Source organism: Chrysochloris asiatica, unplaced genomic scaffold (assembly GCF_000296735.1).
Source record: "Chrysochloris asiatica unplaced genomic scaffold, ChrAsi1.0 scaffold00135, whole genome shotgun sequence".
Lineage (NCBI taxonomy): Eukaryota > Metazoa > Chordata > Mammalia > Afrosoricida > Chrysochloridae > Chrysochloris > Chrysochloris asiatica.
The window spans coordinates 1,318,357-1,345,458 of NW_006408653.1; the positions used below are offsets into that span (position 1 = coordinate 1,318,357).

General features: G+C 43.4%; 1 protein-coding gene across 7 annotated transcripts in view; it reads left to right on the top strand.

Moving 5' to 3' along the window:
* The window catches only part of DGKG (diacylglycerol kinase, gamma 90kDa), a 261,627-nt gene that overhangs the window by 110,026 nt on the left and 124,499 nt on the right, over positions 1–27,102 (top strand). For all 7 annotated transcript variants that reach the window (XM_006869748.1, XM_006869752.1, XM_006869750.1 and 4 more), the window contains 3 exons: positions 4,792–4,881; positions 16,197–16,357; positions 25,308–25,372. In XM_006869748.1, coding sequence (XP_006869810.1) covers positions 4,792–4,881; positions 16,197–16,357; positions 25,308–25,372 — 316 coding nt within the window. The remainder of the gene's footprint in view (positions 1–4,791; positions 4,882–16,196; positions 16,358–25,307; positions 25,373–27,102) is intronic.

A 27,102-nucleotide genomic window follows, 5' to 3' on the forward strand; every position in this document is an offset into this window, starting at 1 on the left:
AGAGGTAGAGTTCTCTGTGTATGAGGAAGGGTTTCTGTACTCTACTGAAGATCAGAGGATACTGTTCTGATATAAATATGTTCCATGCCTTCTTGCAAAACAATTTTTTTTTTCAATGCTTAAAAAAGGTATTTCAAATGGTGGAGTTTGGAGCAGTATCAACCAGGGGCTATCCCAGGGGGAAAAGACCAAGACTGGGATTCTAGGCAGGTCCCTGGTGTTGGATAAAGACCAAAGAGCTAAGTGTAACTGCATAGCCCAGGTCAAGTCACCTTGGAGGATTCCTGGAGCCTGAATCCAAAAAGCATATCTAGGAAGTATGCATTGGTACAAAAAAGAAAGACCACACAGGGCTTGTGCTGCATAGGTCTTGATCAAAAGATCCGAGGGAAGGGCACAGACTGGTTTTCTGTCAGCCTGGGTTTTCTAGTCCAGCTCTGTTTGGATCTGTAGGTTCTTAGGCGTATCACTCCCCTCTAAATTGACTGTGAAATTCTAGGACGAAAAGGATATATATTCAAGATCTAGCCCTGAAGGGCCCAGACAAATACTGTGGATCAGACAGACAGACAGGAAAGCAGCCAAAGGATGATATGGGAGGATGGTCATCCATGTTAGTAACTCAGCCCAAAGAGATGGGCCCTGGACCACTCTGGTCTTTCCATTATTTGTCCCACAAGTGCTGCCTCTGCACCTCTAAGTGTGAAGCTTTCTTGCAGTCACTGGAGGTACAGCAAGAAGCAAAACAGACCAGGGTCCTGCCTTTGGGGCATGTACCATCTAGAAGGCAGAGGTGGGCACTAAGAAAAGAAAGATGTAAAATGATGGTTTGTCAGATGATGATATGAACCTAGCAAGCAAGGGGCCAAGGGAGCTCCTGAGGTGCTGGAGGGGTGGGTTGCTATCTCAATTGGACTGGTCAGGCAAGACCTTGCAGAGAAGATGACCTGACACCTGACCCAAAAGAGGCAAGAGCCATGTGGCTACCAAAGGGGAAAGCATTCCAGGCAGAAGGAACATCAAGTACAAAGACCCAGAGCTGGAAACAGGCCTGGCCTGTAAAGACTGAAGGAGACCAGTGTAGCCTTCAGTCACACTGTGTGCATGAGTAGCAGAGGATGTAGTCATTAGGACCTGCAGTACATCCAAAGGACTATGACTTTTTTACTGGGAAGTTTTAAGGCATGGAAGGCTTTGAGCAAAGGAGGGACATAACAGATGAGAGAGACAAGGGCAGACCAGGGGTACTAGTTAAGGGTCAGTTCCTGGACAGTTTACTAACTCAGTTGCTAACCCAAAGGTTGGAGGTTCAAGATCACCCAAGGCAACTAGGAAGGAAGGGCTGGCAATCTATTTCCAAGAAATTGACTTGTATAAACCCTATGGTTCATACTTCTACTCTGACACACCTAGGGTCACTGTGAGTTGTTAATAATCCATGTGAGAGATAACCTTGACCTGGATCAGGGGGAAACAGAGGAAGTGGGGAGAAGTGGTCAGATCCTAGATCTCTGTAAAAGACTGAGCCAGTAGGTCTGTAGATGGATTGGATGTGAGCAATGAGAAGAAGAGAAGAGCTGAGGATGGGCCAGGTCTAGACCCTGAATATAGGCAGGGTGGGGAGAAGGCTTCAGAGACAGGCACACCTGCCTCCTTCTGCTCCCACAGGTGCTTTGGTTTCCATGGACACGGCTCTGCCATTCAGTCAGCCACACACTCCTGCTCTGGGAGAAGTTCTCTGGGTGCCCAGGAAGGAAGAGCTGATGAGCAAAGGGATGGCTGCAGTATCTGGAAACACCGTCATGTCCCATCTCCTTCATGAAGACCAGGGAAGGGGAAGGAAAGCTGTGGTGAAAAATATGCTATAAAATTCATCTGCGGAGGAGAAAGAAAGAAAGAGAGAGGGAGAAAGAAAGGAAGCCATATGAGAAAGAAGATATGCTAGTTTTTCACAAGTTAATGACTCAAAGGGTAAAAACCACAGTGAAATGAATAACGTTCATTCATTCAATGAATATTGAGCACTTGTTCAGTGCTCTTTGCCACCCCATTTTGTTCCCTTTCTGTTCTGTTTTCCCCTTACAGCCAGAGTGATCTTTTCTGAATGTCAGAGGGTTTCCTGTTGTTCTTAGGATTAAAAACAAAGATCTTTCAAGTCACCTGTGGGGTCGTGGGCTGTAGAGCCTCTGTCTACCTCTCCAGCCTCATTCCATACCTCCATGCTTCACCCTCTGGACTCTAGCCACCCCATCTCCTTCCTCAGACCTGTGAGCATATCAGTGTCCCTTCATCACAGAGCCTTTGCATGAACTGTTCCTGATGCTGAAATGCTCACCAAGCCTTTGCTTGATCAGCCTTTACTTCATATCACAACTAAAAACATGGCTCCCTTAGGGGAGCCTCCTCTGACACACACACACCCCAGTTGTAATCATCTTATGAATTTGAAATTATGCATTTACATGAAGATCTCATAAACATGCTTCTCTCACTGAACCATAAGCACCATGAGATCCTGGGTCGTGGCTTTTTTGCAAGTGTTAGAGCCCTAGCACCTAGCTCAGCATCTCATATGTAGTAAATGAATGAATGAAAGAAAAGAGAGTCAGGGACTGTCTCAGGCAGTGGAGATGCTGTAAGAACTATGAGACACAGTTCTCCCCAGGGAGACTGTAGTCCATTCAGGGAACAAACAAGGAAACAATTACAAGAGAGTGTAATGAGGTCGTTCCTGTTATTAAGGAAACCCTCTGAAGAGGTACTTGGGCCAATCAGGGAGTGTTTCTCAAAGGTGACATCTGAGCTGAGCAACAAAGTGCTTTCTATTTAAAGAAACTGAAAAACTGCTAGCATGTTTGGCATGTTGAGTTAGAGGTAGGAGAGTAGAAGATGCTAGATCCTGCAGAGTCCACTATTCTGTGTGGAGTCACTGGGGAACCACAGCAGAAGTGAAAGCAGAGGACTAACTTAATCAGACTTGTGGTTATGGGAGGATGACTCTCATTGGTGGAAGTGTAAGGACACACTAGGAGAAGAGAACTGGAGGCTGAGAGATCAGAGAGAAGAGTGTTACTGAAATTCCAGTGGAAAGGAGTCATGCCTGAACACAGACCTGGTCATGGGAATGGAGAGAAGAGATGCTTGGAGAGCTATAAAGGAGTCAGCACACAGACGTGGAAGGAGAAAGAAGCTGGGATGCTGTCCAGGCTTCTAGGCTCAACACTGTGAGGATGGTAAAGTGGTAGAGTCACCAACTGACATGGAGACCTCAGAAGAAGGATCAGACAAAGGGAACAGCATGTGCAAAGGCACAGGGGCACAAACCAAATGTTCTGAACAATGAGCAATCTCTACTCTCCTGGTGGTGATCTTGGCCCTGACTCTTGCCTGAGCTCAGAGACTTCCAGTATGGATCAAGCAACCTGTGTTACCTATGAACTCCTGCTTTGCTTGTGTTGTCCCAGCATGAACCTCACCTGTTGATTCCTGCATTGTTCCCTTGGCCATCTTAATGCTCTACACCAAGGTGACTGTGGACACCGTTGGTGCTTAATGAGGAAGGCCTATGCCTTCCTCAGCAACTGCTGTAGATCTCAACTCTGGCGCCAGATCAGAACACACATGTTCTGCTGATCCTTCTCATTTCTCTGATGATTCGGTCTTATGCTCCTTCAAAACTGTCATCAGAGGGAAGCAAGTCCAAGTGGTGGAAGTGGCAAACTGGTACCTAAGAGTCACATAACACCTGGAGATTTTCCTTGTTTGATAACAATGTTGTCTTTAAGCTTTTCAATCTGGATGAGCTTAGTTGAGCGATTTTCATTTTCTAAATGCCACACCACTCACTAATATCCCAGCTCTGCCATTTCATTCATCTACGCATCGGCCCAGTCCTGGAAAGAAGAGGAAAGTGAACTTGGAGCCACATAGATCTGGGTGTGGATCCTGACTCTGGAATCACTTTCCTCCTCTGAACCTCAGTTTCTTCATCTCTGAGAGAAGGAAGATAATACCTTGGGAGAGTTGCTCTAAGGGATAATCTAAGTGCAGGTTGTCATTAAGGATTAAAATTGAGATGTATTCAGGACTGACTGTGAGGGTCAGAAATGTAGAAGTAGATGTTTTTTGACAAAAGGAGGGGAGTGGTTGATTTTGCAGCCCTGGAGCAGAGGTCCCTGGGATCATCAAGTGAGAAGAGCGGGGAGCGTGACCCTACCCAGAGAGGCAGTGACGCCAGGGATGGAGGCAGAGAGGATGATGTGGACAGATGAAGTGGTTAGGGATACTGGACTCAGGGAGGGGGAGGGGCTGTGTGCTGATGGCTGGGAGTGGGGGGGGTGAGGGGGAGAGCAGGCCTGTGGGGTGTATCCTTTGGTTATTTGATGATGCATGGAGGAGATTGTAATCATTGCAATGAAATTAAATATAATAGAATGAATGTAAAACTGATGTTTTCCCATATAAACCCAAATAATTCACAATAAAAACTTAAAAAAAAAAATTTGAGATATATGCTGTCACCTCAAAGGACAGAGTAAGAATGACATTAGAACAAAGAGGTACAAGTTACAGGGAGACAGATTTGGCTCAATGTAAAAGAATCCTTTGTAGTGGTTAACATTCTGAAAATGGAATGTATGGCTTTAGGAAGTACTGTGTTCATCATCGCGAGAGGTATTCAAGCAAAGAATGCTATGGAGGGGTTCAAGCATCATATCAGGGATAACAAGATAACTGGAACATTCTGTAATCCATGGCATATGGTTCTCTCCTCCTCCAAATGGGTTGCAGATAAGGCTAACTTGGCAAAGCATCCACCTGTGGCTGTCCTGCCTCTTGGAACAGGAAATGACCTTGCCCGCTGTCTCCGCTGGGGAGGAGGTGAGTACATGCTGACTGCTCTGCTCTGGGAACAAGCAGTCTAATGTCCAGGGATGCTCTACAGAGTGAGGCCGAGTTTACCCTTTCATGGTTCTAATTCCACTCTACTCTGAGTCACATCAATTCCATGGTCCTATATCTGCCCTCCATCCCATGCCTCCCCTGTGCTCCAAACTTACCACCCTTACTCCACTTACTATCATCCTGAAAATACCAGCTTAGCCTGTCCCCCCTGCTGGAGTAAAGTTAGGATAGTGACCACTCTCACTGATCTGCCTAGTGCACAGTCTGGTAGGTGCTCTCTTAGGTGTTTTCTACATGAAATTGGTGTTAAGTGCTATCGAGTCAGTTTCGACTCACAGCAACCCAGTATACGGTTTCCAAGGAACGGCTGGTGACTCAAACCAACCTTGTGGTCCTGGCTTATCCTACAGCGCCACACCAGGAGACCCCACCCACCCACCCAAATCTTCTGAATGAGGACACAGAATGCAGACCCAAAAACCACATCACCAGTTGCTTACAGTCATGAGGGACATCAGATCATTTCAAGACTTCATGGCTGTGGACCCCTATTTTGAAACTCCTGTCTGCTTGAGGAGAACCCAACCCAAACCCACAGCCACTGAATCAATTCTGACTCATAATGACACTGGAGGACAGAGTAACACCACCCCCATAGGATCTCTGAGACTTTAAATCTTTACAAAAGCAGACTGCCTCGTCTTTTTTCTGAGAAATTGCTGGTGGGTTTGAACTGCTATCCAATGCTTAACCCACTGTGCCACCAGGATTCCTGTCCTAGGGGGAGGAGAACTGGACAAACTACAGCAGTGCTGTGGCCTCAGCATGTCACTGAGAGTAGAGACAATGAGGTCAGCAGGTGGAGGTGGCAGATGCATCTGGCAGGCAGAAGAGGAATGGGGGACTTCAGACTGCCAATCAATTCAGTGTGCGATTGAAGACCAGGTAGGGTAGGTGTCAGTATTCAGAAATAGTGGGAAGGCATAGAACAAAGAGGAATTGACCCTAGAAGGAAGTTGTCAGGCCTGGAAAAAGCCACCAGGGTCATCAGCCTCACATTAAGGCCTGGGCAGAGACTCCTCTTTAAGAGTTGGCTCCAGCTCACAGGTATCCCAAGTACAACAAAATGAAACATAGCCTGGGCCTGCACCATCTTCACTGTTGTTAAGTGCTGTTGAGTCAGTTCTGACTCATAGCCACCCTGTATTGGGTTTCCAAGGAGTAGCTGGTGAGCTTGAACCGCCAACCTTGCAATTCAAACCGACCTTGCAGTCCAGCGCATTAATCCACAGTGCCACACCAGGACTCTGCACAATCTTTTGTCATGGTCACAAATCCATTGTCATGGCCATAGAGATGCTTATCCTCCATATCTGTATTAGACTATATTCTGTTGAGATCCATACAGTTTTCATGCCTAATTTTTAGAAGTAGATTACCAGGCCTTTTTCCAACTCCACCATAGTCTGAGGTTCTGCTGAGACTTGTCCACTATGAATGACCCTGATGGTATTTGAAATATCATGATAGCTTCCAGGATCATCACATTATGCAAGTCACCAGAGTGTGACAAATTTACAGACGAATGGTGACTAGGCAGCACAAATTTTGGACAGGACAGCCAGTATTGTGCTCACAGACAGCCTCAAGGCCATCAGCTACACGGTTACTCTATTTTTTTCCTAGGGCTGCCCTAACATAATCCCACACCTGGAGTGGCTTATAAGAACAGATATTTAATGTATCATAGTTCGAGAGGTTAGAAGTCAAAATCAGCAGGTTGACTGGGCCAACCTACTCCATCCTCAGGTCTCTAGGGAAGATTCTTTCTTGTCTCTCTCAGCTTCTGGTCACCCAAGGTGTTCACATGACCATCTTTCCTCTATGTGTCTCTCTCTGTCTCTTCAGTTTATAAAATCACTTTGTTGTTGTTAAGTGCCGTTGAGTCGGTTCCGACCCATAGCGACCCTGTATAGGGTTTCCGTGGAGCAGCTGGTGAGCTTGAACCACCGACACTGCAGTTCAAATGGCTTTGCAGTCTGGCACATTAACCCACAGCGCCACATCAGGACTACCATAAAGACACTAGTCATAATGAATTAGGACCCAGAGTTGGAACCGACTCTACGGGACTTAACAACAACAACAACTACTCCGGGATGACCTCATACTAATTTATAACATCTTCAAAGACCCTGTTTCCAAACAAGCTCACATTCTCCAGTACCAAGGGTTAGGAAGGACTTCAACATATCTTTTGTGAGGAATTCTAATTGCTTGCCAGGTAAGGATTAAGATGAATTCATTTTCCAAAGTGTGGAGAAGCATCCACTCCTCACCTTCCCACTTCTCCCTGCAGATACCAGCTCATCACACAACACAATCACTCCGCTCCTAGCCACCTGGAGCTGAGTCAGAGTTCACAAGTTGGAAGGACATCTCCCTTCAGACTGCCAAATAGTCACCAGCCCCTCCTGCCTCTCACTGCCCTGTGGGTCTGCTAATTCAATAGACCCACAGAATTTGCAAAATTTAACATACTTTGGTGGGTTTGAATTGGCAACCTTGTGATTAACAGTCCAGTGCTTACCCTACAGCAACACAACACAAGTGTAGTATCTGGAAAAGGTCATTAAAATGAAGGCCTAACACATGAGTGGAATCCTGGTGGCACACTATAGGATATGCACTAGACTGCTAAGTAAAAGGTCATCGGTTCAAACCCACCAGCTGCTCCTTGGAAACCCTATACAGAGTTGCTATGAGTTGGAATCAACTCAAAAGCACTTAATAACAACAACAACACTTAAGTAAGCTTGCAGCAATATGCATTGTCCCTGTCCAAACTACTGGTAGATGTCATGGTCACAATACTGCTATACAGAGGCTGTGCTTATTCTCAGATACTTGTTACTGTTGAGAAGTCTCATGTATGAACTGTCATAACTAAAATAATCTACATCTTTTCAAAATATCCCTAAAAGGGATGAACTTAATACCTTTGTGAAAAGTTTCATGAGAACCCTGAAATGAATGGCATCAGCACCCGTCAGTATCATCTTAAAGAGTATCATCAGCAAGTGCAGACAGTCTTTGCTGTCGACTCTCAGTTGCTCAGGATCCCACCATCTGTCATCTGCATGTGTAAGAACAGAAAGATAAACACTGCACAAACCTAAGTGACCGTGTACCTTTTCAATCAAAGCAAAGAATAACTGGAGTCCATACATATTCGGTTTTCCAGTATATCACACTGAAAAGAGTCACAGCTTGTGTCTTATACTGACAACTACCATTTTATTGTAGCCAGAAAGGATGCAAATGAAGAGACAATAGGGTGAGGTCCTTGAGGAGTTCCAGCTCATAGTGTTCATGTCCTGAGGGGATGCAATATAGCAGATAATCTCTAACCAGTCTGGAAGGAAACTCATCTGAGCCTGGGGGTTCAGACTCTTATCAGCTCCCCATGTGTCCTTGTAGATATAAGGTGCCTCCTGAGGCTTAGTCAACACTGGCTCCAGGTGATCCCTCTTGTTCTGGTTGGCCCCTACTCTTTAGCCTCAGGTGTGGTCTGGCTCTCAGGAACCTAGACCAAAGGTGACACTGTTTATTGCCAGGTGAGTCATTACTTCACAGAGGTACAGTGCAATCCATAACAGTTGCTATCTTGTGAGGGAACCAAAGCTGGGATAATTTGAAAGAACATTGCAAGATTGCCCTAATGTGAGCAGAACATAGAAAGAAAAGACTGTCTTTCCCACTAAATTCCAGTTCACTGTCTGTATTCGTTTCTTCCACACCGGCTGTCATTTTTTGATACTGTGGTGGTTCGCATGCTGTTGTGATGCTAGAAGCGATGCCACCAGTATTTCAAATACGAGCAGGGTCATTCATGGTGGGCAGGATTCAGCAGAAGTTTCAGACTAACACAGACTAGGAAGAAAGACTGGGCAATCTACTTCTGAAAAAACACTGGCCAGTGAAAACCTTGTGGATAGCAGTGAATCATGTCTAATATAGTGTGTGAAGTTAAGCCCCTCAGGTTAGAAGGAGCTCAAAATAAGGTCTGGAAAGAACGGCCTTCTCAAAGACTTTAATGAAATGAATATAGTTAAGGCTTTTGGGACCTTCATTTGCTGATGTGGCTTGACTGAAAATGAGAAGCAACAGTTGTAAACATGCATTAGTATAAGACCGTGGTCTGTATGAAGTATTGTTGTTAAGTGCAGTCAAGTTGGTTCCAATTCATAGTGACTCTGTATAGCATTTCCAAGGAGCAGCTGGTGGGTTTGAACTTCTGACCTTGAATCAAGGAAAATTTGAAGTTGACAGAAATTAAATGGAATGCTTGTTGATCAACATCCTCTGCATTAGTAAGCTGATATAGACTGTATTGTCCACTTTGAACTGGATAATCATATGGTCCACTATGCGAGGAATTACAGATTGAAGAGGAATGGTTTCACATCCGTTGTTACAAAGAACATTTCAAGATCCATCCTGAAGTATAATGCTGTCAGTGACAGGATACTATTCATACATGTACATATATATATATATATATATTTTATCTCAAATTTACACACCAACCACTAGCACCAAAGATGAAATTAATTATTTTTACCAACTTCTGCAGTCTGAAATTCATCAAATCTGCAATCGAGATGCACTGATAATTACTGGCAAGTGGAATACAAAAGATGGAAACAAAGAAAAAGGATCTAGTAGTTGGAAAATAAGACCTTGGTGATAAAAACTATACTGGAGATCCCATGATAGAATTTTGCAAATACCTTTTTTCAACAACACAAATGGTTTCGAGGACTATTCTTGAGAATCTCACCAGCTGGAATACATAGGAGTCAAATCAACTGCATCTGTGGAAAGAGACCATAGAGAAGTTTAATATCATCAATCAGAACAAAGGCAGTGGAACAGACCATCAATTATTCATATGCAAGTTCTAGTTGAAATTGAAGAAAATTAAAACAAGAGCCAAAGTACATATGACCTTGAGTATGTTGTTGTTGTTGTTAAGTGCCATTGAGTTGGTTACAACTCATAGTGACCTTGTATAGGGTTTCCAATGAGTGACTAATTGGTTTGAACCTCTGACTTTGTAGTTAGCAGCCCAGTGCTTATCTTACAGCGCCACACCAAGACCTTGAGTTCATCCCACTTAAATTTAGAGACTAGAAGAATTTAGAGACTAGTCAAAAAGAAAAGATTTGACTCATTGAATACTAATGACCAAAATCCAGACAAGTTGTGGGATTACATCAAGGATATCATACATTAAAAAGACCAAAATGAATGTCAGAAGAGATTTTGAAACATGCTCTTTAACATAGAGTAGCTAAAGCCAATGGAAGATAGAAGTAAAATAACTAAACAGGAATTTTCAAATGGCAGCTCAAGACAACAAAGTAGCATGATGAAATGTGCAGAGGGTTAGAAAATCAAAAGGGAAGGACACATTCAGCATTTCTCAAGCTGAAAGAATTAAAGAAAAACTTCAAGCTTTGAGTTACAGTCTTGAAGGTTTCTGAGGACAAAATATTAAATGACTTATAAAGCATCAAATGAAGATGGAAGGAATACAGAGAGTCACTGTACCAAAAACAATTGGTTGATAGTCATTTCAAGACCAATGAATGACATGCATCCATTTCAAGAAGTAGCTTATGATCAAGAACTGATGTAATTATGTGTAGTGAGACCTGGGAACTCCTGAACCCTTGGACAAGAACATAGCTACAGGGAGATAGAGCTGAGAGTGAAGCACCCAGGTGATATGAACTGAGGGGAGATGCACAAGAACACCCAAACTTGCAGATAGTACCCATTTGACCTAGCTCCAATGGCTTGATGATCAGAACTCGACTAGAGGAAGATTTAAAAAAAAAAAAGATTTCTTTGAAAAGGAAACAAGTGTAAATTGCTACAATTTGATGAACTTGACCTATACTTACAGATGCAGTAGTTCAAAATACCAACTGAGAGGGAAGGAGTCTCCACATCAAGTATCAATGCTATCCCCTCTGTACACAGGGTTGATAGGGACGGGCAACTTAGACATTGTCTACCTAAAATGGGAGAGGATATAAAGGCACAAAATGACTGGCTTACAAGTTTTCAAGAGGGAGTTTAGTTTCACAGTGTGCTGGAGAGGGTAGACTCCCCACTGAATAGTTTTCATCTTGTCTAGATGGGTCTGGTGAAAGGAGATGCAAATAAGATTCTTATGACTCAATAGTGAGTAATTATTATCATGACTAATTGTGACTGTCACAACTGTAAATGTAGAAGTTTAGTGACAAAAAGAGGGGAATAAATCTTACAGACCAAGAACAGAGGGACCCTAGGACCATCAGGGGAGAAGAGCATGAGCAGAATGTGGGACCCTATCCAGAGAATAGTGACACCAGAGATGGAGACAGAAATGAAGGCATGGAGAAATAGAGCAGCTGAGGACTCTAAGACTCATGGAAAGAGAAAGGCTGTGTGCTGGCAGCCAGGTGCTGGTGGCCAGGAGACATTGATTATATATTCCTGAGTGTTTCTGTGCACATCCCTCCCCGCCCCACACTGAAAAACAAAAAACAGAGGGAATAGAAGCAAATATTGTTGAATGATGATACACAGAGGAGACTGTAATCATTGCAATGAAACAATAAATATAAAACTGATGTTCTTCTATGTAAACTATAACTCAATTCACAATAAAACCTTAAAAAAGAAAAGAACCAATGATTAAAGAAAGAGTTCCAAGCTACACTGAAGGCATTGGTGAAAAACAAGACTCCAATAACTGACAGAATTGAAATGACCATTGAAATATTTCAACAAACTGTTGTAGTACTGGAGGCATTCATTTATTTATGCCAAGAAATTTGGTAAACAGCTCCCTGCCCAACCAATTGGAAGAGATTCAAATCTGTACCCATTCCAAAGAAAGGCAATCCAACAGAATATAGAGATTATCAAACAGTATCATTAATATCAGACAAGGTTGGATGTGTTCAGAATGGTATGGCTATAGACAATATCAGTAATATCACACATAAGTAAAATTTTGCAGCAGATCAACAGGAAACTGCCAGAAATTCAAGCCAGGTTCAGAAGAGGATGCTGATAATCAGAGGGATTTTAGTTGAAAGCAGAGATGTTTTCACTAGAAAGATGTTTTCCTGTGTTTTATGCACTATGCAAAGGCATTCAACTGTGTGGATTGAAACAAATCATTCCTAACATTGCAAAGAATGAGAATTCCAGAAAACATAATTGTGTTCATATGGAATCTGTACACAGACAAAGAGACAGCTCTTCAAGTAGAACAAGGGGATACTACATGGTTTAAAATCAGAAAAGGTGTGCACCAGGGTTGTATCCTTTTAACTGTACTCATTCAATCTGTATGCTGAGCAAATAATCCAAGAAGCTGTACTATATGAAAAAGAAGGTGGCATCAGAATTGGAGAAAGGTTCAATTAACAACTTGCAATATGCAGATGATATAACCATGCTTGCTAAAAGTGATGAGGACTTTCAAAACACTTACTGATGAAGATCAAAGACTCCAATCCTTCAGTCTGGATTACAACTCAATGTAAAGACAGCAAAAATCCTCACAAGTGGACCGATAAACAGCATCATGATAAATGGAGAAAAGATCAATGTTGTCAAGGATTTGATTTGACTTGGATCCACTATCAACCCCCATGGAATCCACAGTCAAGAAATCAAATAATGACGTATTGTACTTTATGTACAAATTTATTGTACAAATAATGACGTATTTTGTTTCCTTTACATTGAAATGCAATCCATTCTGAAGGCTGTAGTCTTTGATCTTTATCAGTAAATAATTCAAGTCCTTTTCCCTTCCAGCAAGCAAAGCTGTGTCATCTGCATATTGGAGATTTTTAATGAGTTTCCTCCAATTCTTATGCCACATTCGTCTTCATGTAATCCAGATCCTCAGATTATTTGTTCTGTATACAAATTGAATAACTATGGTGAAAAGATACAACCTGGCATACATCTTTCCTAATTTTAAAGCATTTAGTGTCCTTGTTCTGTTTTAAAGTCTGCCTCTTGGTCTATCTATAGGTTCCTTATGAGTACAATTAAGTGTTCTGGAATATTAATTCTTTGTAATGTTGTCCATAGTTTGCTGTGACACATACAATCGAATGCCTTTGCACTGTTAATAAAGCACAGATAACCATTAAAAAAAAAAAAAGACCTCTTTAAAGTGTTAAAAAGTAAAGATGCCACTTTGATGACTAAGGTATACCTGACCAATGCCCATATATTTTCATTCACCTCATATACATGGGAAAGCTGGACAATGAATATGGAAGCTGAAGAACAATTATGGTGTTGGCAAAGAATGTAAAATAGACTATGGGATACCAAGAGAATGAACAAATCTATGTTGTAAGAACTATAGCCAGAATGCTCCTTAGAAGCAAAGATGGCTAGACTTCATCTCATATACTTTGGAAATGTTATCAGGAGGGACCGGTCCTTGGAGCAGGACATCATGCTTAGTAAAGTAGAAGGTCAGCATAAAAGAGGAAAAGTCTCAAACAGATGAATTGACATTGGGGCTGCAACAATGACCTCAAACATAGTAACAATTGTGAGGATGGTACTGGATTGGGCAGTATTTCATTTTGTTGTTTATGTTGTTGTTGTTGTTTGGTGCCATCGAGTCGGTACTGTCTCATAGCGACCCTATGCACAACAGAACAAAACACTGCCAGGTCCTGGGCCAACTTCACAATTGTTGCCACGCTTGAACCCTTTGATGTTGCCACTTTGCCAGTCCATCTCACTGGGGATCTTCTCTGAGCCTCCACTTTACCAAACATGATCTCCTTCTCCAGTGACCTGTCCCTCCTGACAATATATTCCAAAGTATGAAAGACAAAGTTTGGCCATCCTGGCCTCCAAGGAGCATTCTGGCTGCACTTCTTCCAACACAAATCTGTTTGTTCTTTTGGCAGCCCATGGTACTTTCAACATTCTCCTTCAGCACTATAACTCAAAAGTATCAATTCTTCTACGGTCTTCCTCATTCACTGTCCAGTTTTCACATGCCTATGAGGTTATTGAAAATACCATGGCTTGGGTCAAGCACACCTTTGTCCTCAAGCTGACATCTTTGCTCTTCAGAACTTTAAAAAGGTCTTGTGATGCAGTTTTGCCTAATGCAATTATGTCGTTTCACTTCTTGACTGCTGCTTCCATGAGTGTTGATGGTTGATCCAAGAAGAACGAAGTCCTTGACAACTTCTTGACAACACCTAACAACATGAAAAATCTTTTCTCCATTGATTAGAATGTTGTTTTATTGGTCCAGTGATGAGGATTTTTGTTTTCTTTACATTGAGATGCAATCCACACAGAAGGCTGTGCTCTTTGATCTTTATCAGTAAGTATTTTAAGTCCTCTGCACTTTCAGAAGCAAGGTTGTATCATCTGCATATCACAGGTTGTTAATGAGTCTTCCTCCAATCCTGATGCCACATTTCTCATCATATAACACAACTTCTCGGATGATTTGCTCAGCATACAGGTTGAATAAATATGGTGAAAGAATACAACCCTGTCGCACACCTTTCTTATTTTTAAACCATGCAGTGTTCCCATGCTTTGTTCGAACAATTGCCTCTTGGTTCATGTACAGATTCCTCATGAGCACAATTAAGTGTTCGGAATACTCATGTTTCGCAATGTTGTCCATAGCTTGTCATGATCCACACAATCGAAGGCCTTTGCATAGTCAATAAAGCACAGGTAAACACCTTTCTGGTATTCTCTGCTTTCAGCCAAGATCCATCAGACATCAACAATGATATCACTCATTCCACGTCCTCTTCTGACTCCAACTTGAACCTCTGGAATTTCTCTGTCAATGTATGCTTACAGCCATTTCTGTATTACCGTTAGTAAAACTTTACTTGCATGGGATATCAAAGATATTATCGGATGATTTCCACATTCCGATGGTTTACCTGTGTTTGGAATGATCACAGATACAGATCTCTTCCAATCAGTTGACCAGATAGTTGTCTTCCAAATTTCTTGGCATAGATGAGTGAGTGTCTCCTGTGCCGCCTCACTTTCTTGAAATATTTCAATTTTTATTCCATCAATTCCTGGTGCTTTTGTGTATAGGGTCACCATAATTCAGAACAAACTCAACAGCACTTAACAACAACAATTAGTTTTCTATTGCTGCATAACAATTTACCACAAATTTAGCACCTTAAACCAATCCTATTTATTATCTCAAAAGCTGTAGGTCAAAAGTTCTGGTACTGCATGGCTGGGTGTTATCATCTCAGGGTCTTAAGCTGAAATCAGGATGTCATTTGGACTGTGTTTTTTTCTGGAGGCTCTAAGATAGAATTTGCCTGTGAGATCATTCATATTGTTAACCGAATTCAGTTCCTTGTGACTGTAGGATGGAGGTCACTACATCTTTGTTAGTTGTCATCAGAGGACCACATTAATCTTCTAGAGGCCACCCACATTCCTTGCCACATGGATCCCTCCGTATTCATAGCTAACAACAAAACATCTCCCTCACATCAAATCCTTCTCAAACTTTTAACCTCTTTCTTAAGGAAGAGCCAGGTTCCTTTTATTGTTACCTGGTTAAGTCCGATTCCCACAGAATGATCTTTCTTTCTTAACTATAACTCTTGGTGTGGTGCCTTAGGATCAGCACTGGACTGCCAACCCCAAAGTCAGCATTTCAAACCCACCAGCTACTCCCGGGAACCCATACTGGGTCACTATGAGTCAGAACCAACTTGACGTCATTTAATAACAACAAGAACAACCAAAAGTTGTTGTTCTTACAAGTCCCGGCAATTGTAAGAGATATAGAAATTATGGGGAAGATCTTAAAATTCTGTCTACCACACGGTGTCTAACATGGCATGGTCCTGGAGCAGCTCTGTTGTCCTCTTATGAGCAGCCTCCTAACTGTCCAGATCACTAGAATTCTCTAGTGTTCAGCTACCTAGCCCTGTCACTTTTGCCAGCACCCCCTGCTCTTCCTACTTCCAAATCACCCAGTCTCTCTCTAACTGGCTCCTGTTGCCCTCCCCTTCTCCATAGTTCAGGGAACATAAGTATCTCCAATACAAGGACACACTGGGGAGTCTCCCTGTCCCAATGTGCAGGGGGATCCCTACTCTGACAGCTTTCTATGCATCAGCAACAACTTAGTATCTCTACTCTGGTGGCAAATGCCTTACTGTGCTCCGCAGGTTACGAGGGGGGCAGCTTGACGAAAATTCTGAAGGACATCGAACAGAGTCCCTTGGTCATGCTGGACCGCTGGCACCTGGAAGTCAGCCCCAGAGAGGAGGTGGAGAACGGGGACCAGGTCCCGTACAACATCATGAACAACTATTTCTCCATTGGCGTGGTGAGTTGGCCAGAAATTGCTTTCTTTCCAGAAAGAGAATGCCTAGGGGGACAGGAAGAGTTAGTCCTTAGATATACCACTCTGGTTTCCTGCTCTACCTGTCCCAGCTGCTGCCAGCCCTGACTTAGATCCAAGCCTCCTCTCGTCTGGGTTGGGACCACACACCCTAATTGCCCCAGTTCTTCTCCTTGGTTGTGAGAAAATCCCTACCCCTCGTATGTTAAGTAGCACAAGGAGGAAAGATAGAACTTTTTCAAACATATTTATCATTTAAGTCATTTAAAGCAGTTAAAGAAAAACAACACCAAGACATAACTAAGGAGCGAGGTCATGAGGAGATTGTAGCCTAAGATTACAGAATTGGGAATTCTGCCCTCAAGGGAGGCCCATATGGTTTCAAGCTGGCTTGGCTAGTTTAATTTATAGGATTTCTTCTTCTATTGTCTCTTCTTGTCTCAACCCCATTGCACAAGTGCTTCACAAACCTCTGGGGTATCTTCTCCAGGCTGACCCCTCAAGGGGGTTGCTCCCTAATTCTCATTGGTGCCCCCTCAGGCTAGGCTCTGTACTTACCCTGTAAGTACACTCTCTGCATTAGATGGAAGGGATTGGTTTAATGTGCCTGGCTTCTCCAACACCCAAGAGAGGCAAGGACAGTGCCACCTCCGGCTTCTCTTCCCCGGTCCCCAACACATCCAGCATAGCTCAGTTACTCTGTTTTGTTGAACTCAACGTGTGGTACAGAGAGGACTAGGGTGGACACTGTTTCCAGGCCGTTGGCGTGAGGGAGGGGGTGGTGATGGATCATTTTCATACATAGAACTGGGGTTTGGGAGGGAAATACAATGGGCTCTCTACTGTGCCAGACTTTCTATATTGTAGCCCTCCTAGTAATCCTGCAAAGTACGTATGGATATCCCCATTTTACAGATGAGGCCTGAGGACACTTGACTAGGGGTAATACTAAGACTCACGTAGCCCTGCTTTAGTCTAATGCCAAGTTCTTCCCTCTACACTTCCCAATTTCATATGCTTACAACTCCTTCCAGACCAGTCCTCTGGGCCTAGACTGTGAGAGACTTGTGCACAACCTTCCCCACATAGGCCTCTTTTGAAAACTGTAGTGCTTAAAAAAATAATAAATAACAGGAAAGAGAGAAGGAACTGTTAGGTACCTTAAAGAGACAGCAGGCTTACGGGAAGAGTCTGGTTTTTTAGTAGGAAGACTAAAAGGAGAACTGTGGAAGAGGAAAGGATTAAAAATAATAATAGCTTATGTTTACAGAAGGATTTAAACTGCCATCTTTTCTTGATTCTTATGAGTACACTGAAGGGAATTATTATCTTCATTGTATTGGTAAGGAAACAGACACTCAGAGAGATTAAGAGATTTGCCTTTGTTTTTCTGAGTCCTCATCCAATGTTCATGGTCCTTGGGTGGCACACATGGATTGCTAACCACTAGGTCGGTGGTTCAACCACACCAGCCTCTCCTTGGAAACCTACACAGGGTTGTTCTGAGTCAGAACCGACTTGACAGCACTTAACAACAACTACTAACCTCAAACCTACTCAGTGGCACCATTGAAGAAAGGCTTGGTGATCTACTTCCCTGACGATTGTAGCCTAGAAAAGCCTATGGAGTAGTTCTACTCCAAACACGTGGGGTTGTTATGTGTTGGAATCAATTCAATGGCAATGGGCATGGGTTTCATGCAGTGCTCTTTCTCTTACTAAAACAGGAGAGGATTTGATAGACCCATGATCGGGTTCTGAGAAAGTGGAGGTGTGGGGGACTGGGAACAAATACAGGGATTCTTGTGCCCCAATCTAATTTGTCACCCCAGCACCCTGGCCTCAGTTGGGGTAAACTACTTCCCCTCTACCTCGTCTAGTTCTCTCTCCAGAGGCCTAGGCAGACACCACTCTCCCATTCTTGTTTCAAGGCCCCTCTCCTTTGGGGTCATCTGCTCAGACCCCACATCTTCCCAGCAGGAGCTCATGCCCTCTTCAGCTCCTACATACCAGATATGACTAAATATGACTGACAGGTCTGGAGTTCAGCTGGCTTCTGAATGTGGACTTCCTGTCATGATGGTTTTATAGAAACTCAGTTTATATTTGTCCTTGAAAAACCACAATATAACTTGATAACATTTCCTGAGTACCTACTGCACAGAAGGAGAGTTTTCCTATGAGGTAGATATAGTCATTTGTTTTGTAAGGAGGCACTTTAGCTTAGAGGGATAAAGAAACAGATCCAAGCTGGCAAGTGATAGAGCCAGATAGCATACCTGCAGAAATCCTAGCTCCAGGGCCTGACTGAGCTCTGGACCCTGAGCTATGTGGCTTCTGCACAGCCTTTCCAGTGTCTGGGGAGTGACCAATGTGGCTGACTAGTGCCCCGGTTAGAAATGCAGATTCCACCAGATTCGGATTCATATTCTGTTTCAGTGGGTCAGAGTCAGTTGTGGGAATCTGCATAATTAACAAGCCCCTGAGGTAATTCTGATGCTGATGGTCCTGAGTGAGTGAAGACAACTCAGGAGAGCAGAGAACCATGGGCTGAGGCAGTGGATCTTCACAGGAGCAGAGGCAGACTACAGTAGATAAAAGAGAGGGAAGTAAGAAGGGAGGAGACAACCAGTGCCCCTGCATGAAAGAGCAGAGTAGCAGGACTGGACAACCTTCCTGAAAACTTCTAGATGGCAGGTTTCAGCCACAGCTGCCTTCAGAGTCTATAGCCCTAAACTTTTCCTTTTCTAAGCACACCTAGGTCTGATGGCTGGAAACACCTGGCAGGCACTTGACTAGTGTTTGCAAACCAAATGGATGAGCACCCCGAAATGGAATTGATAACCTCCCCACAACTAGACTGCTAGTTGTTATTTGCCATAGAGTTGGCTCCAACTCCTGGCAACGGCGGGTACAAGAGATACAATGTTGGTCAGTCCTGCACCTTCTTCATGATCATTGTTATGCTCAAGTTCATTGTTGAGTGTCTTCCAACCTAGGGGACTCATCTTCGAACACTACCACACGATATTCTGTTGTGATCTATGGGGTTTTCATTGGTTAATTTTCTGAAGTAGATTGCCAGCCCTTTCTTCCTAGTCTGTAGACTAAGGCCTACAAGCACCGCTGAAACCTGACCACCATGGATGACCCTGCTGGTATTTCAAATATCAGTAGCATAGCTTCCAGCATCACAGCAACATGCAAGACAACATAGTATGACAAACTGATTAGACAAGTGGCAGCTGAATTAGATAACCAGTCCTTAAAACCAAGACCTAGTATGGCACTGTAGGATAAACACTCGACCACAAGGGCAATTTGAATCATAAGGTCGGCAGTTCAAATTCACCAGCTGCTCCTCAGAAACCCTACACAGGATCACTGTGAGTCAGAACTGACTTGATGGCACTTAACAACAACAGCCAAAGCCAAGACTGATCAGTGGCCTATCCAGGACCTATCTCATGGTGTCAACATTGCTGCAAACAAGAAGGAGGGGAGGGTGCGGATGGAAGGCTCAACAGATTCCCCATTACCCACAGTGGTCAAGCTATCAATCTGTTCAACTTTCAAATTATGAAGAACTTTACAATAGCTTCCTCAGAATTTCTTTTTTTCAAATACTTTCGGCTTATGCATGTTTAACATTTTATTGCAGAGGAGTGAGAACCAGGGCTATTTTTTTCTTGTTGGTATACCCTTCACCTTCTCTCAGTAAAATATTTGCAGGGTTTATGTGCTCGGTCTTTAACAGTTGGAGAGGGAAATTCTTGAGAAAACAAGTAACCAACACACAACCCTAACAGAGACTGGGGCTGACATTTGCAGAAGGTCTTGCTCCCTATTTGACTTCCCAGACATTGTAAGAGGAGAAGTAGGTATGTAAACCAACCCAGTTTTACTTCCTTATGATGATTAAATAGAGTCGGACTCCTTGGTAAAGAGAGCCGTGCAAAGTCTTTTGAAGAAGTTGGAATGTCTTACTGGTATAAATGTCTGCTGCCTTGCATTTACAAAAGTGATGACAGTGAGCACCACTCTGCGGTGTTCCTGGGTGGTAAAGAACTGGCCTTGATGAATTCAAGGAGTAACAAGGCAGAGGGTCCAGATTCTACTGGCCTACCCAGGGAGTGACTGTGGGCCTCGTTACCAACACTTTCTAAGTAACCCCATGCCAGGTTCTCATCAGTGTGGAGTTGAGAGACTTGGCCTAGCAGGCCTTTTAACTGGTGCTATCCCTTGGCAAGAGATTTTAAACATAGTCATTCAGGACACCACTTCCTCTGACTTCTTTGGTCTTGTCTTCCCTGCTCTTTATTTTTGGATTTGTAGAAATGTCAGGATGGCCAGGTATCAGTGACAGGAAGTTTCGGACTGCAAAACAGTTCCTGTGCTCTGTGGAACTCTGAAACCCTCAAAGGCTCTGCTTTCACCAAGCCTTAACACAGTGACTGGACAGCTAATCCCTTGATTCAATGAAATCTATTTCTGATGCTAGGAGAACCCAAGGGTCAAGGGAAGGTCACAGCCTGTCACACTAACGCACACACCACTTTCCGCCAGCCAGGTTCCCCCAACGACGAGCCTTCACTCCACTAGCAGACTGATCACAAATCTGCAGACTTTGGGATTTCCTTAACATCAGGTTCTTGTTTGTCATCTGGTAGAGTTATGAATTTACAGAGACAATGGGACTCAGGGAAGAGACTAGGCAAAGGGTTCACATTCTTTTCCATTCCCTACTCTGTCAAAAGTTTTTCAGATAATCCCATTGCCAACTAACCTGTTCTACTGTCCCCTTTCTGCTTGTTATCTCAATAAATTATCAAGGCAACCTAGACCTGTACTGCCCATTGCCCAATATGGTAGCCACTAGTCACACATGATCACTGCACACTTGAAATCTGACTTGCCCAAACTGAGATGGGCTTTAAGTATCAAATACACAGCAGATGTTGAAAATTTGGTATTTAAAAAAAAAAAAAAAGAATGCAAGATATTTCAATAGTATTTCCTCTATTAATTACATGACATGTTATTTTAATAATAATATCTGTAGTTGTTTGTGTTGTTAAGGAGTTGGTTCTGACCCATAGCGACTCTGTATAGGATTTCCAAGGAGCGGCTGGTGAGCTTGAACTGCCGACCTTGTGGTTCAAACCATCTTTGCAGTCCAGCACTTTAGCCCACAGCGGCACACCAGGACTCATATCTGTGGTGCCTCAGGTTAATTAAAATATATTATTAAAATTACTTTGATCTGGATTTTTTGTTTTGTTTTGTTTTTTTCTTGTTTATGTAACTACTAGAATAGTAGAAGGAGCCCTGGTAACATAATGGATTGCCAGCTGGGCTGCTAACTGCAAGATGAGCAGTTGGAATCTACCAGTTGTTCCTTGGGAGAAAGATGAGGCTTTCTGCTCCTGTAAAGATTTACAGCCTCGGAAATGCTATGAGTTGGAACCAACTCCACGGCACATAATAACAACAACAAGCCTTATATAGAATCGCTATTAGTGGAACCAACTCGGTGACACACAACCAACCACTAGAATAGTTTAAGTTATGTAAGTAGCTTACACTATACTTCTGTTTGTACAGTGCTGGCGTAGACATTTCAATATTTCACAGTTCAAATTACTAGAAAGGGCACAAAGATTCTGCATCCAACTGTGTGCCTGGAGTATGAATACAAGAAAGACTAGTCTGGGCCATATCTCTCCTCATCTCTTTACCTAATACCATATAGGAAATTCTCCCACACAATGCAGCCTTCAGAAATGCCATCATCATGATTTGCATGGGTTTGCAATTCCTATCTTCTCTCTTCACGACAGATTTCTTAAAGCTGAAGGAGGAAGGCTAGGCAGGACAAAGGCATTCTGCCTTTTTATGAAGTCTCATTTTGCTGTATCAAGAAAAGGCTTGGACCATGGTAGCACAGGTTCCCAACATGTCAGTGAAACACTTCTGAATATAAATCATGCCTGACCCAGAGAAGCTCAGTGGGGAGGAGGAAGGTGAATCGTGACTCTCTTCTTCATCCACAGATCCAAAAACATGGTCTGAGTGTTGACCATCTTAGTCTTTTCAAGCATTAACAGCAGAAGAGCTCTTCAACTCTCTCTTGTATGTTGTGTATTTACCAGCCGACCACATTCTCACATTCATACTCACACAGCTTAATTAATAATATTGTAAAAGCTGAGCTCTGTAAAAAGAAGCTTTGCAAAACCTATGGAGAACAACAACGACAAAAAAAACCTTGATAGGAAACAACCAAGGACCATCAGGACTCCAAATATGCCTGTGTGCATATTCCAGAGAATTTTTTTTTTTTTTAAAGGAGTCAGTCACAGCAGTACTGGGAGCTGTTATTGTTAAGTGCCTTCAACTCAGTTCCAACTCATAGTGATTCTGTATAGGGTTTCCGAGGAGCATATGGTGGGTTTGAACTGCTGACCTGGTGGTTTGCAGTCTAGTGCTGATTCTACAGTGCCACATCAGGAGTCCAGAGGTTAGTAAAAGTACAAATCATGCCAGGCAACATGTGATAGGCATTTTTGTTTTCTCCCAGATGGAAGAAAACTCATGCTTCAAAGGAGCACAAGTAGATGGAATGTTTTCTTGAACTCTCAAGAAGCATTTGACGAATGTCATATGAATCTTATTCAGCATGTTCAATGAAACTCACTCAGGGAGAGGGAGGTGGTATAGCCTACGAGCAGGACGCTCTACTGTCTTCAAAGCTGTTCGGGCAGGATGGATCCCAATAGAAGAGGGGAGTACACATCTCCCTCCCAGGCATCTACAAGGGTGCCTTCAACTTGCGATGTATCTTAAACTATAAAACGAAACAAAATGAAAAATCCACAGCTAAAATGTAAATGTTAAATTCCTAGGACATTATTTCAGTCAAGAGTCTGACAAGCACAAAATAAACTCATCTTCTTGAACTGCCTTCCCCATTTTCAACAGCTGGCTGGGTTGCCTTGCCAAAACCACATACAGTCAAACCTGTGAAAGCCAGAACCTGTGTAATACAGAAACCTGTGAAAGGAGGAAAACTCAAATATGAGTACTTTCCATCAAAACAAGCAATAGAAAAGTGCTAAAACCACACCATGTCAAAGGTAGAAACATTGCAAGACTCAGAAAAACAAGGCAACCCCGTCCAGTTGTGGCTCTCACAGATTTCACTGTGCAAAATCTCCTCTTTGCCCCTCACTTGCTTCTGAATCTTCTGTCCCCGCCCACATTCACTCACTGTACTCAGTAAATGCTCAAAAATTGCTGGTTCACTGAACCTATACCTCCCGATATTAAAAAAAAAAAAAAATTCATATATTTTCATTTATAGAGTTTCCAGATCAGGAAATGAATTTAATATGCATTAACTGAAAACTCACTGCATGGAATTTAGGTCTTTTTTAGTGACCAGTCTAGTAATTAGGTTTCTATATTTGTGCACAACTCCAAATCAGCTCCCTTGTTTCTGTGCTGTCTGTTCCCTCATGCCCAACTGACCTATTTATTTCAAAAGCCCAGCACCTGCATGCCATGAGCTGACCATGGGGCTTAGACAGTGAAGGGGAAATAGACCTCTGCAGCAAGAGGGGAAGATCAATCTTAGGCTTAAAGTATAGGATTGGGTTTGTAGCTAGACCTATCGAGGCATCAGTATCTAGAAATGAGAGTTAGGAGAACCCCACTGTTTACGGCTAAGAGGGTGGGTCAGTGGCTGGAGAGCTGGAAGCACAGCATCATGGGAGCCATTCTAACTGTAAGTAAGTTCAGAGGAGAGGTGGTCAGGAATGCCCTACAGTGGCCATGTTGTTGTTGTTAACTTCCTAAAAAAGAAACAGTTGCTGTTAGTAAACGCTGACTCATGGTGACCCCATGTGTGGTAAAGTAGAATGATGAGGGTTTTCAATGGCAGATATTTGGGGAAGTAGATTGGTAGGTCTTTCTTTGGAGGCACCTCTGGGTAAATTTGAACCTCCAACCTTTCTGTTAGTAGCCAAATACATTAACAGTTGACACTACCTAGGAACTCTGTACCCCATCAATAAATAATAAGAAAGTATATATTCTAATTTCTGACTTCTCCTGTTTGGTCACTCCACTAAAATGGCTCTTGCCACTCTTCCCAATGTCAATAAGTCTTTTTTTTTTTTTTTTTGGTAAGGAAGCGTTCTAATGCCACTCATTCTTTCTATTAATGTGGTTGATTAAGAGCTATTGTCTAATAGCATCATTCCAATATCAGTTTCCTACTTCTGACGATGTTCAGTAGTTATGTAAGATGTTAGCATTTGGGGATGCTGTCTGTACTATCCTTGCAAGGTCTTGTGAGTCTTAAAATATTTTAAAATACAGCCTGCAACATAATATGATAAGGCATTTCCAAAAACTCATACTCAGCCCACACACAAGCTACTGTATTCTAACTGCTCACCGATCCCTCTGTCTCTTCAGGGAACCCAGGCTGTCCCCTCCACTCACCCCTCAACTGTTTGCTTCACACTAGTCAAGTAAAGTGTGACCACTGCAAGGGCTCCGGGGTCCACTGATGTTGTTGTTGTTGTTAAGTGCCTTCGAGTCGGTTCCGACCCATAGCGACCCTGTACAGGGTTTCCGAGGGTGTAAATCCTTACGGGAGTAGAAAGCCTCATCTTTCTCCCGCGGAGCAGCTGGTAGTTTCGAACTGCTGACCTTATGGTTCGCAGCCCGATTCGTAACCACTATGCTACCAGAGCTCCTTGGGGTCCACTGATAGGAGCTTTCAAAGCATGCGTGGCATTGGTGTGCAACCTTGGATATGCTGTTTGGCCTCTGTGTGAGCCTCGGACTTCTCATCTGTGAGATGGCGTCTTGGTCTGGGAGGCATGACCACTCACTCAGGATCTGCTGTCCTCTCTTGCCCTTTCAGGATGCTTCCATTGCACACAGATTCCACATGATGAGAGAGAAACAACCTGAAAAGTTCAACAGCAGGTAAGAGGCCCCGGCCCCAACAGGCCTGCCTTTTCTGCCTTCCTCTACAACCCCACCCAGCCTGGCCAGCCCCAGGCCTCCCACCTGCTCTCATGGCAAGGGACTGTGCTTTCCTTACACACACTGAAATAAAGGGTTTTCATTTCCAAGAAGAAAAAAAATGTCAGAAACCTGCTACAGATTGGCCGTGGGCCCCTCCCAAAGGATGCCTGCCGTGCAGGGAGAGGGGATGGAGGGTGGGAAGGGAAGGCATGAGGTGCCCTTGGCTTGTAGGAACCCCTCTCTAGAACTCTGCCTTCTTGAAATGTACAGTTACCCTGCCTCCAGCCCTGCAACTCTTGTAGAAAAGCAGTGGAGAGGTAGAAGACTTCCCAGAAACCCTCAGCTTCTCTCCATCTCAAAGGGCAGGGGGCAGTCACACCTCAGAGCACTAGGAAAGTGTCTGCCTCTCAAGACCAGGTCCCAACCTCAGCCTGACCGCCCTGTGTGAAGTCTGGATGTCATGTCCTAAAAAACGAAAGAAAAGAGAAACCCACGTCATTTACAAACAAAACAAACCCTTCTTCTCCCCTTCTTCTCGCTTGAGAAAGGGAACTCCAGAGAACTGAGCTGGGACAGCCACACACCGTTGCTCCTGGGATGGTTCTCTGACCCCCTTCTCACATCTCTCTTTTATTCTTTTCCTGGATTAATTCCTATCCTTTTTCTTTCCTCTTTGTGGTACCATTTCAGGATGATCACTGGACCCTAGTCCCACCTCAGGTGGGTGGGAAGGAGGGAGAGTAATAATTTGGACTCTATTTTAGTTTGGAGGCATTGATACTATTTAACACACAGGTTCTCTTCAAAGCTAAGGTCAGGAAGTTATCTGAAGACATTCATTTAAAGTCCAACAATTTCTTTTCTACTCCTTCCCCCTGACCCCACAGCCTGGGAGGATAAACAAGAAGAGAAAAGTCTTTGCAGGGATCAGAGGATGAACCTCAGGAAACTTCCTGTGGGATCTAATAGCAGCTGAACCCCCTTGCTGGAGTTTGCATTCACTTTTTGTCACAGACACGGCTGTCTCGCTCACACGCAATCAATACAATTATCATCAGTCCCTACTCCGACTTCATTCACAGAGGGGTCTCACATTCTTTCTCATTCTCCTATCTATACACAGTCTCTCTTTTATCCTTCTATACTTCCACCTGGCACTGTAGGATAAGTACTGGACTGCTAACCACAAAGTTGACAGTTCAAACCCACAAACCGCCATTTGGAAGCCCGATGCAGGGTCGCTATGAGTCAGAACCAACTCGACAGCCCATAACAACAACAACAGCATGCTTCCACTCACCCCACAGAATTTAAGGTACTCTTTTCACATAGGTACCCAAACGCATGCATGTGCATGTAGGTCTGTTAAGATGCTGAACTCCATGGGCGTTCTGTTTATTCTTTCATTTACTCAACAGTACCTTGTAAGACTATCTCACACGCAATGCTATATAGGTGTTTGGGACAGAGATGTGTAGGGGAGTCACAGTCCACACACAGTGGTGGTGACGGATTGACAATTTTTTAATAAAAGTGAACCATAGAAACACATGGCATTCTGGTGAGGCGCTTTAGGATAAGCACTAGACTGCTAACCTAAAAGTCAGTGCTTCAAATCCATCAGCTACTCCTCAGAAACCCTATGCAAGGTCAGCCCTAGTAGCATAGTGGGTTATGTGCTGGGCTGC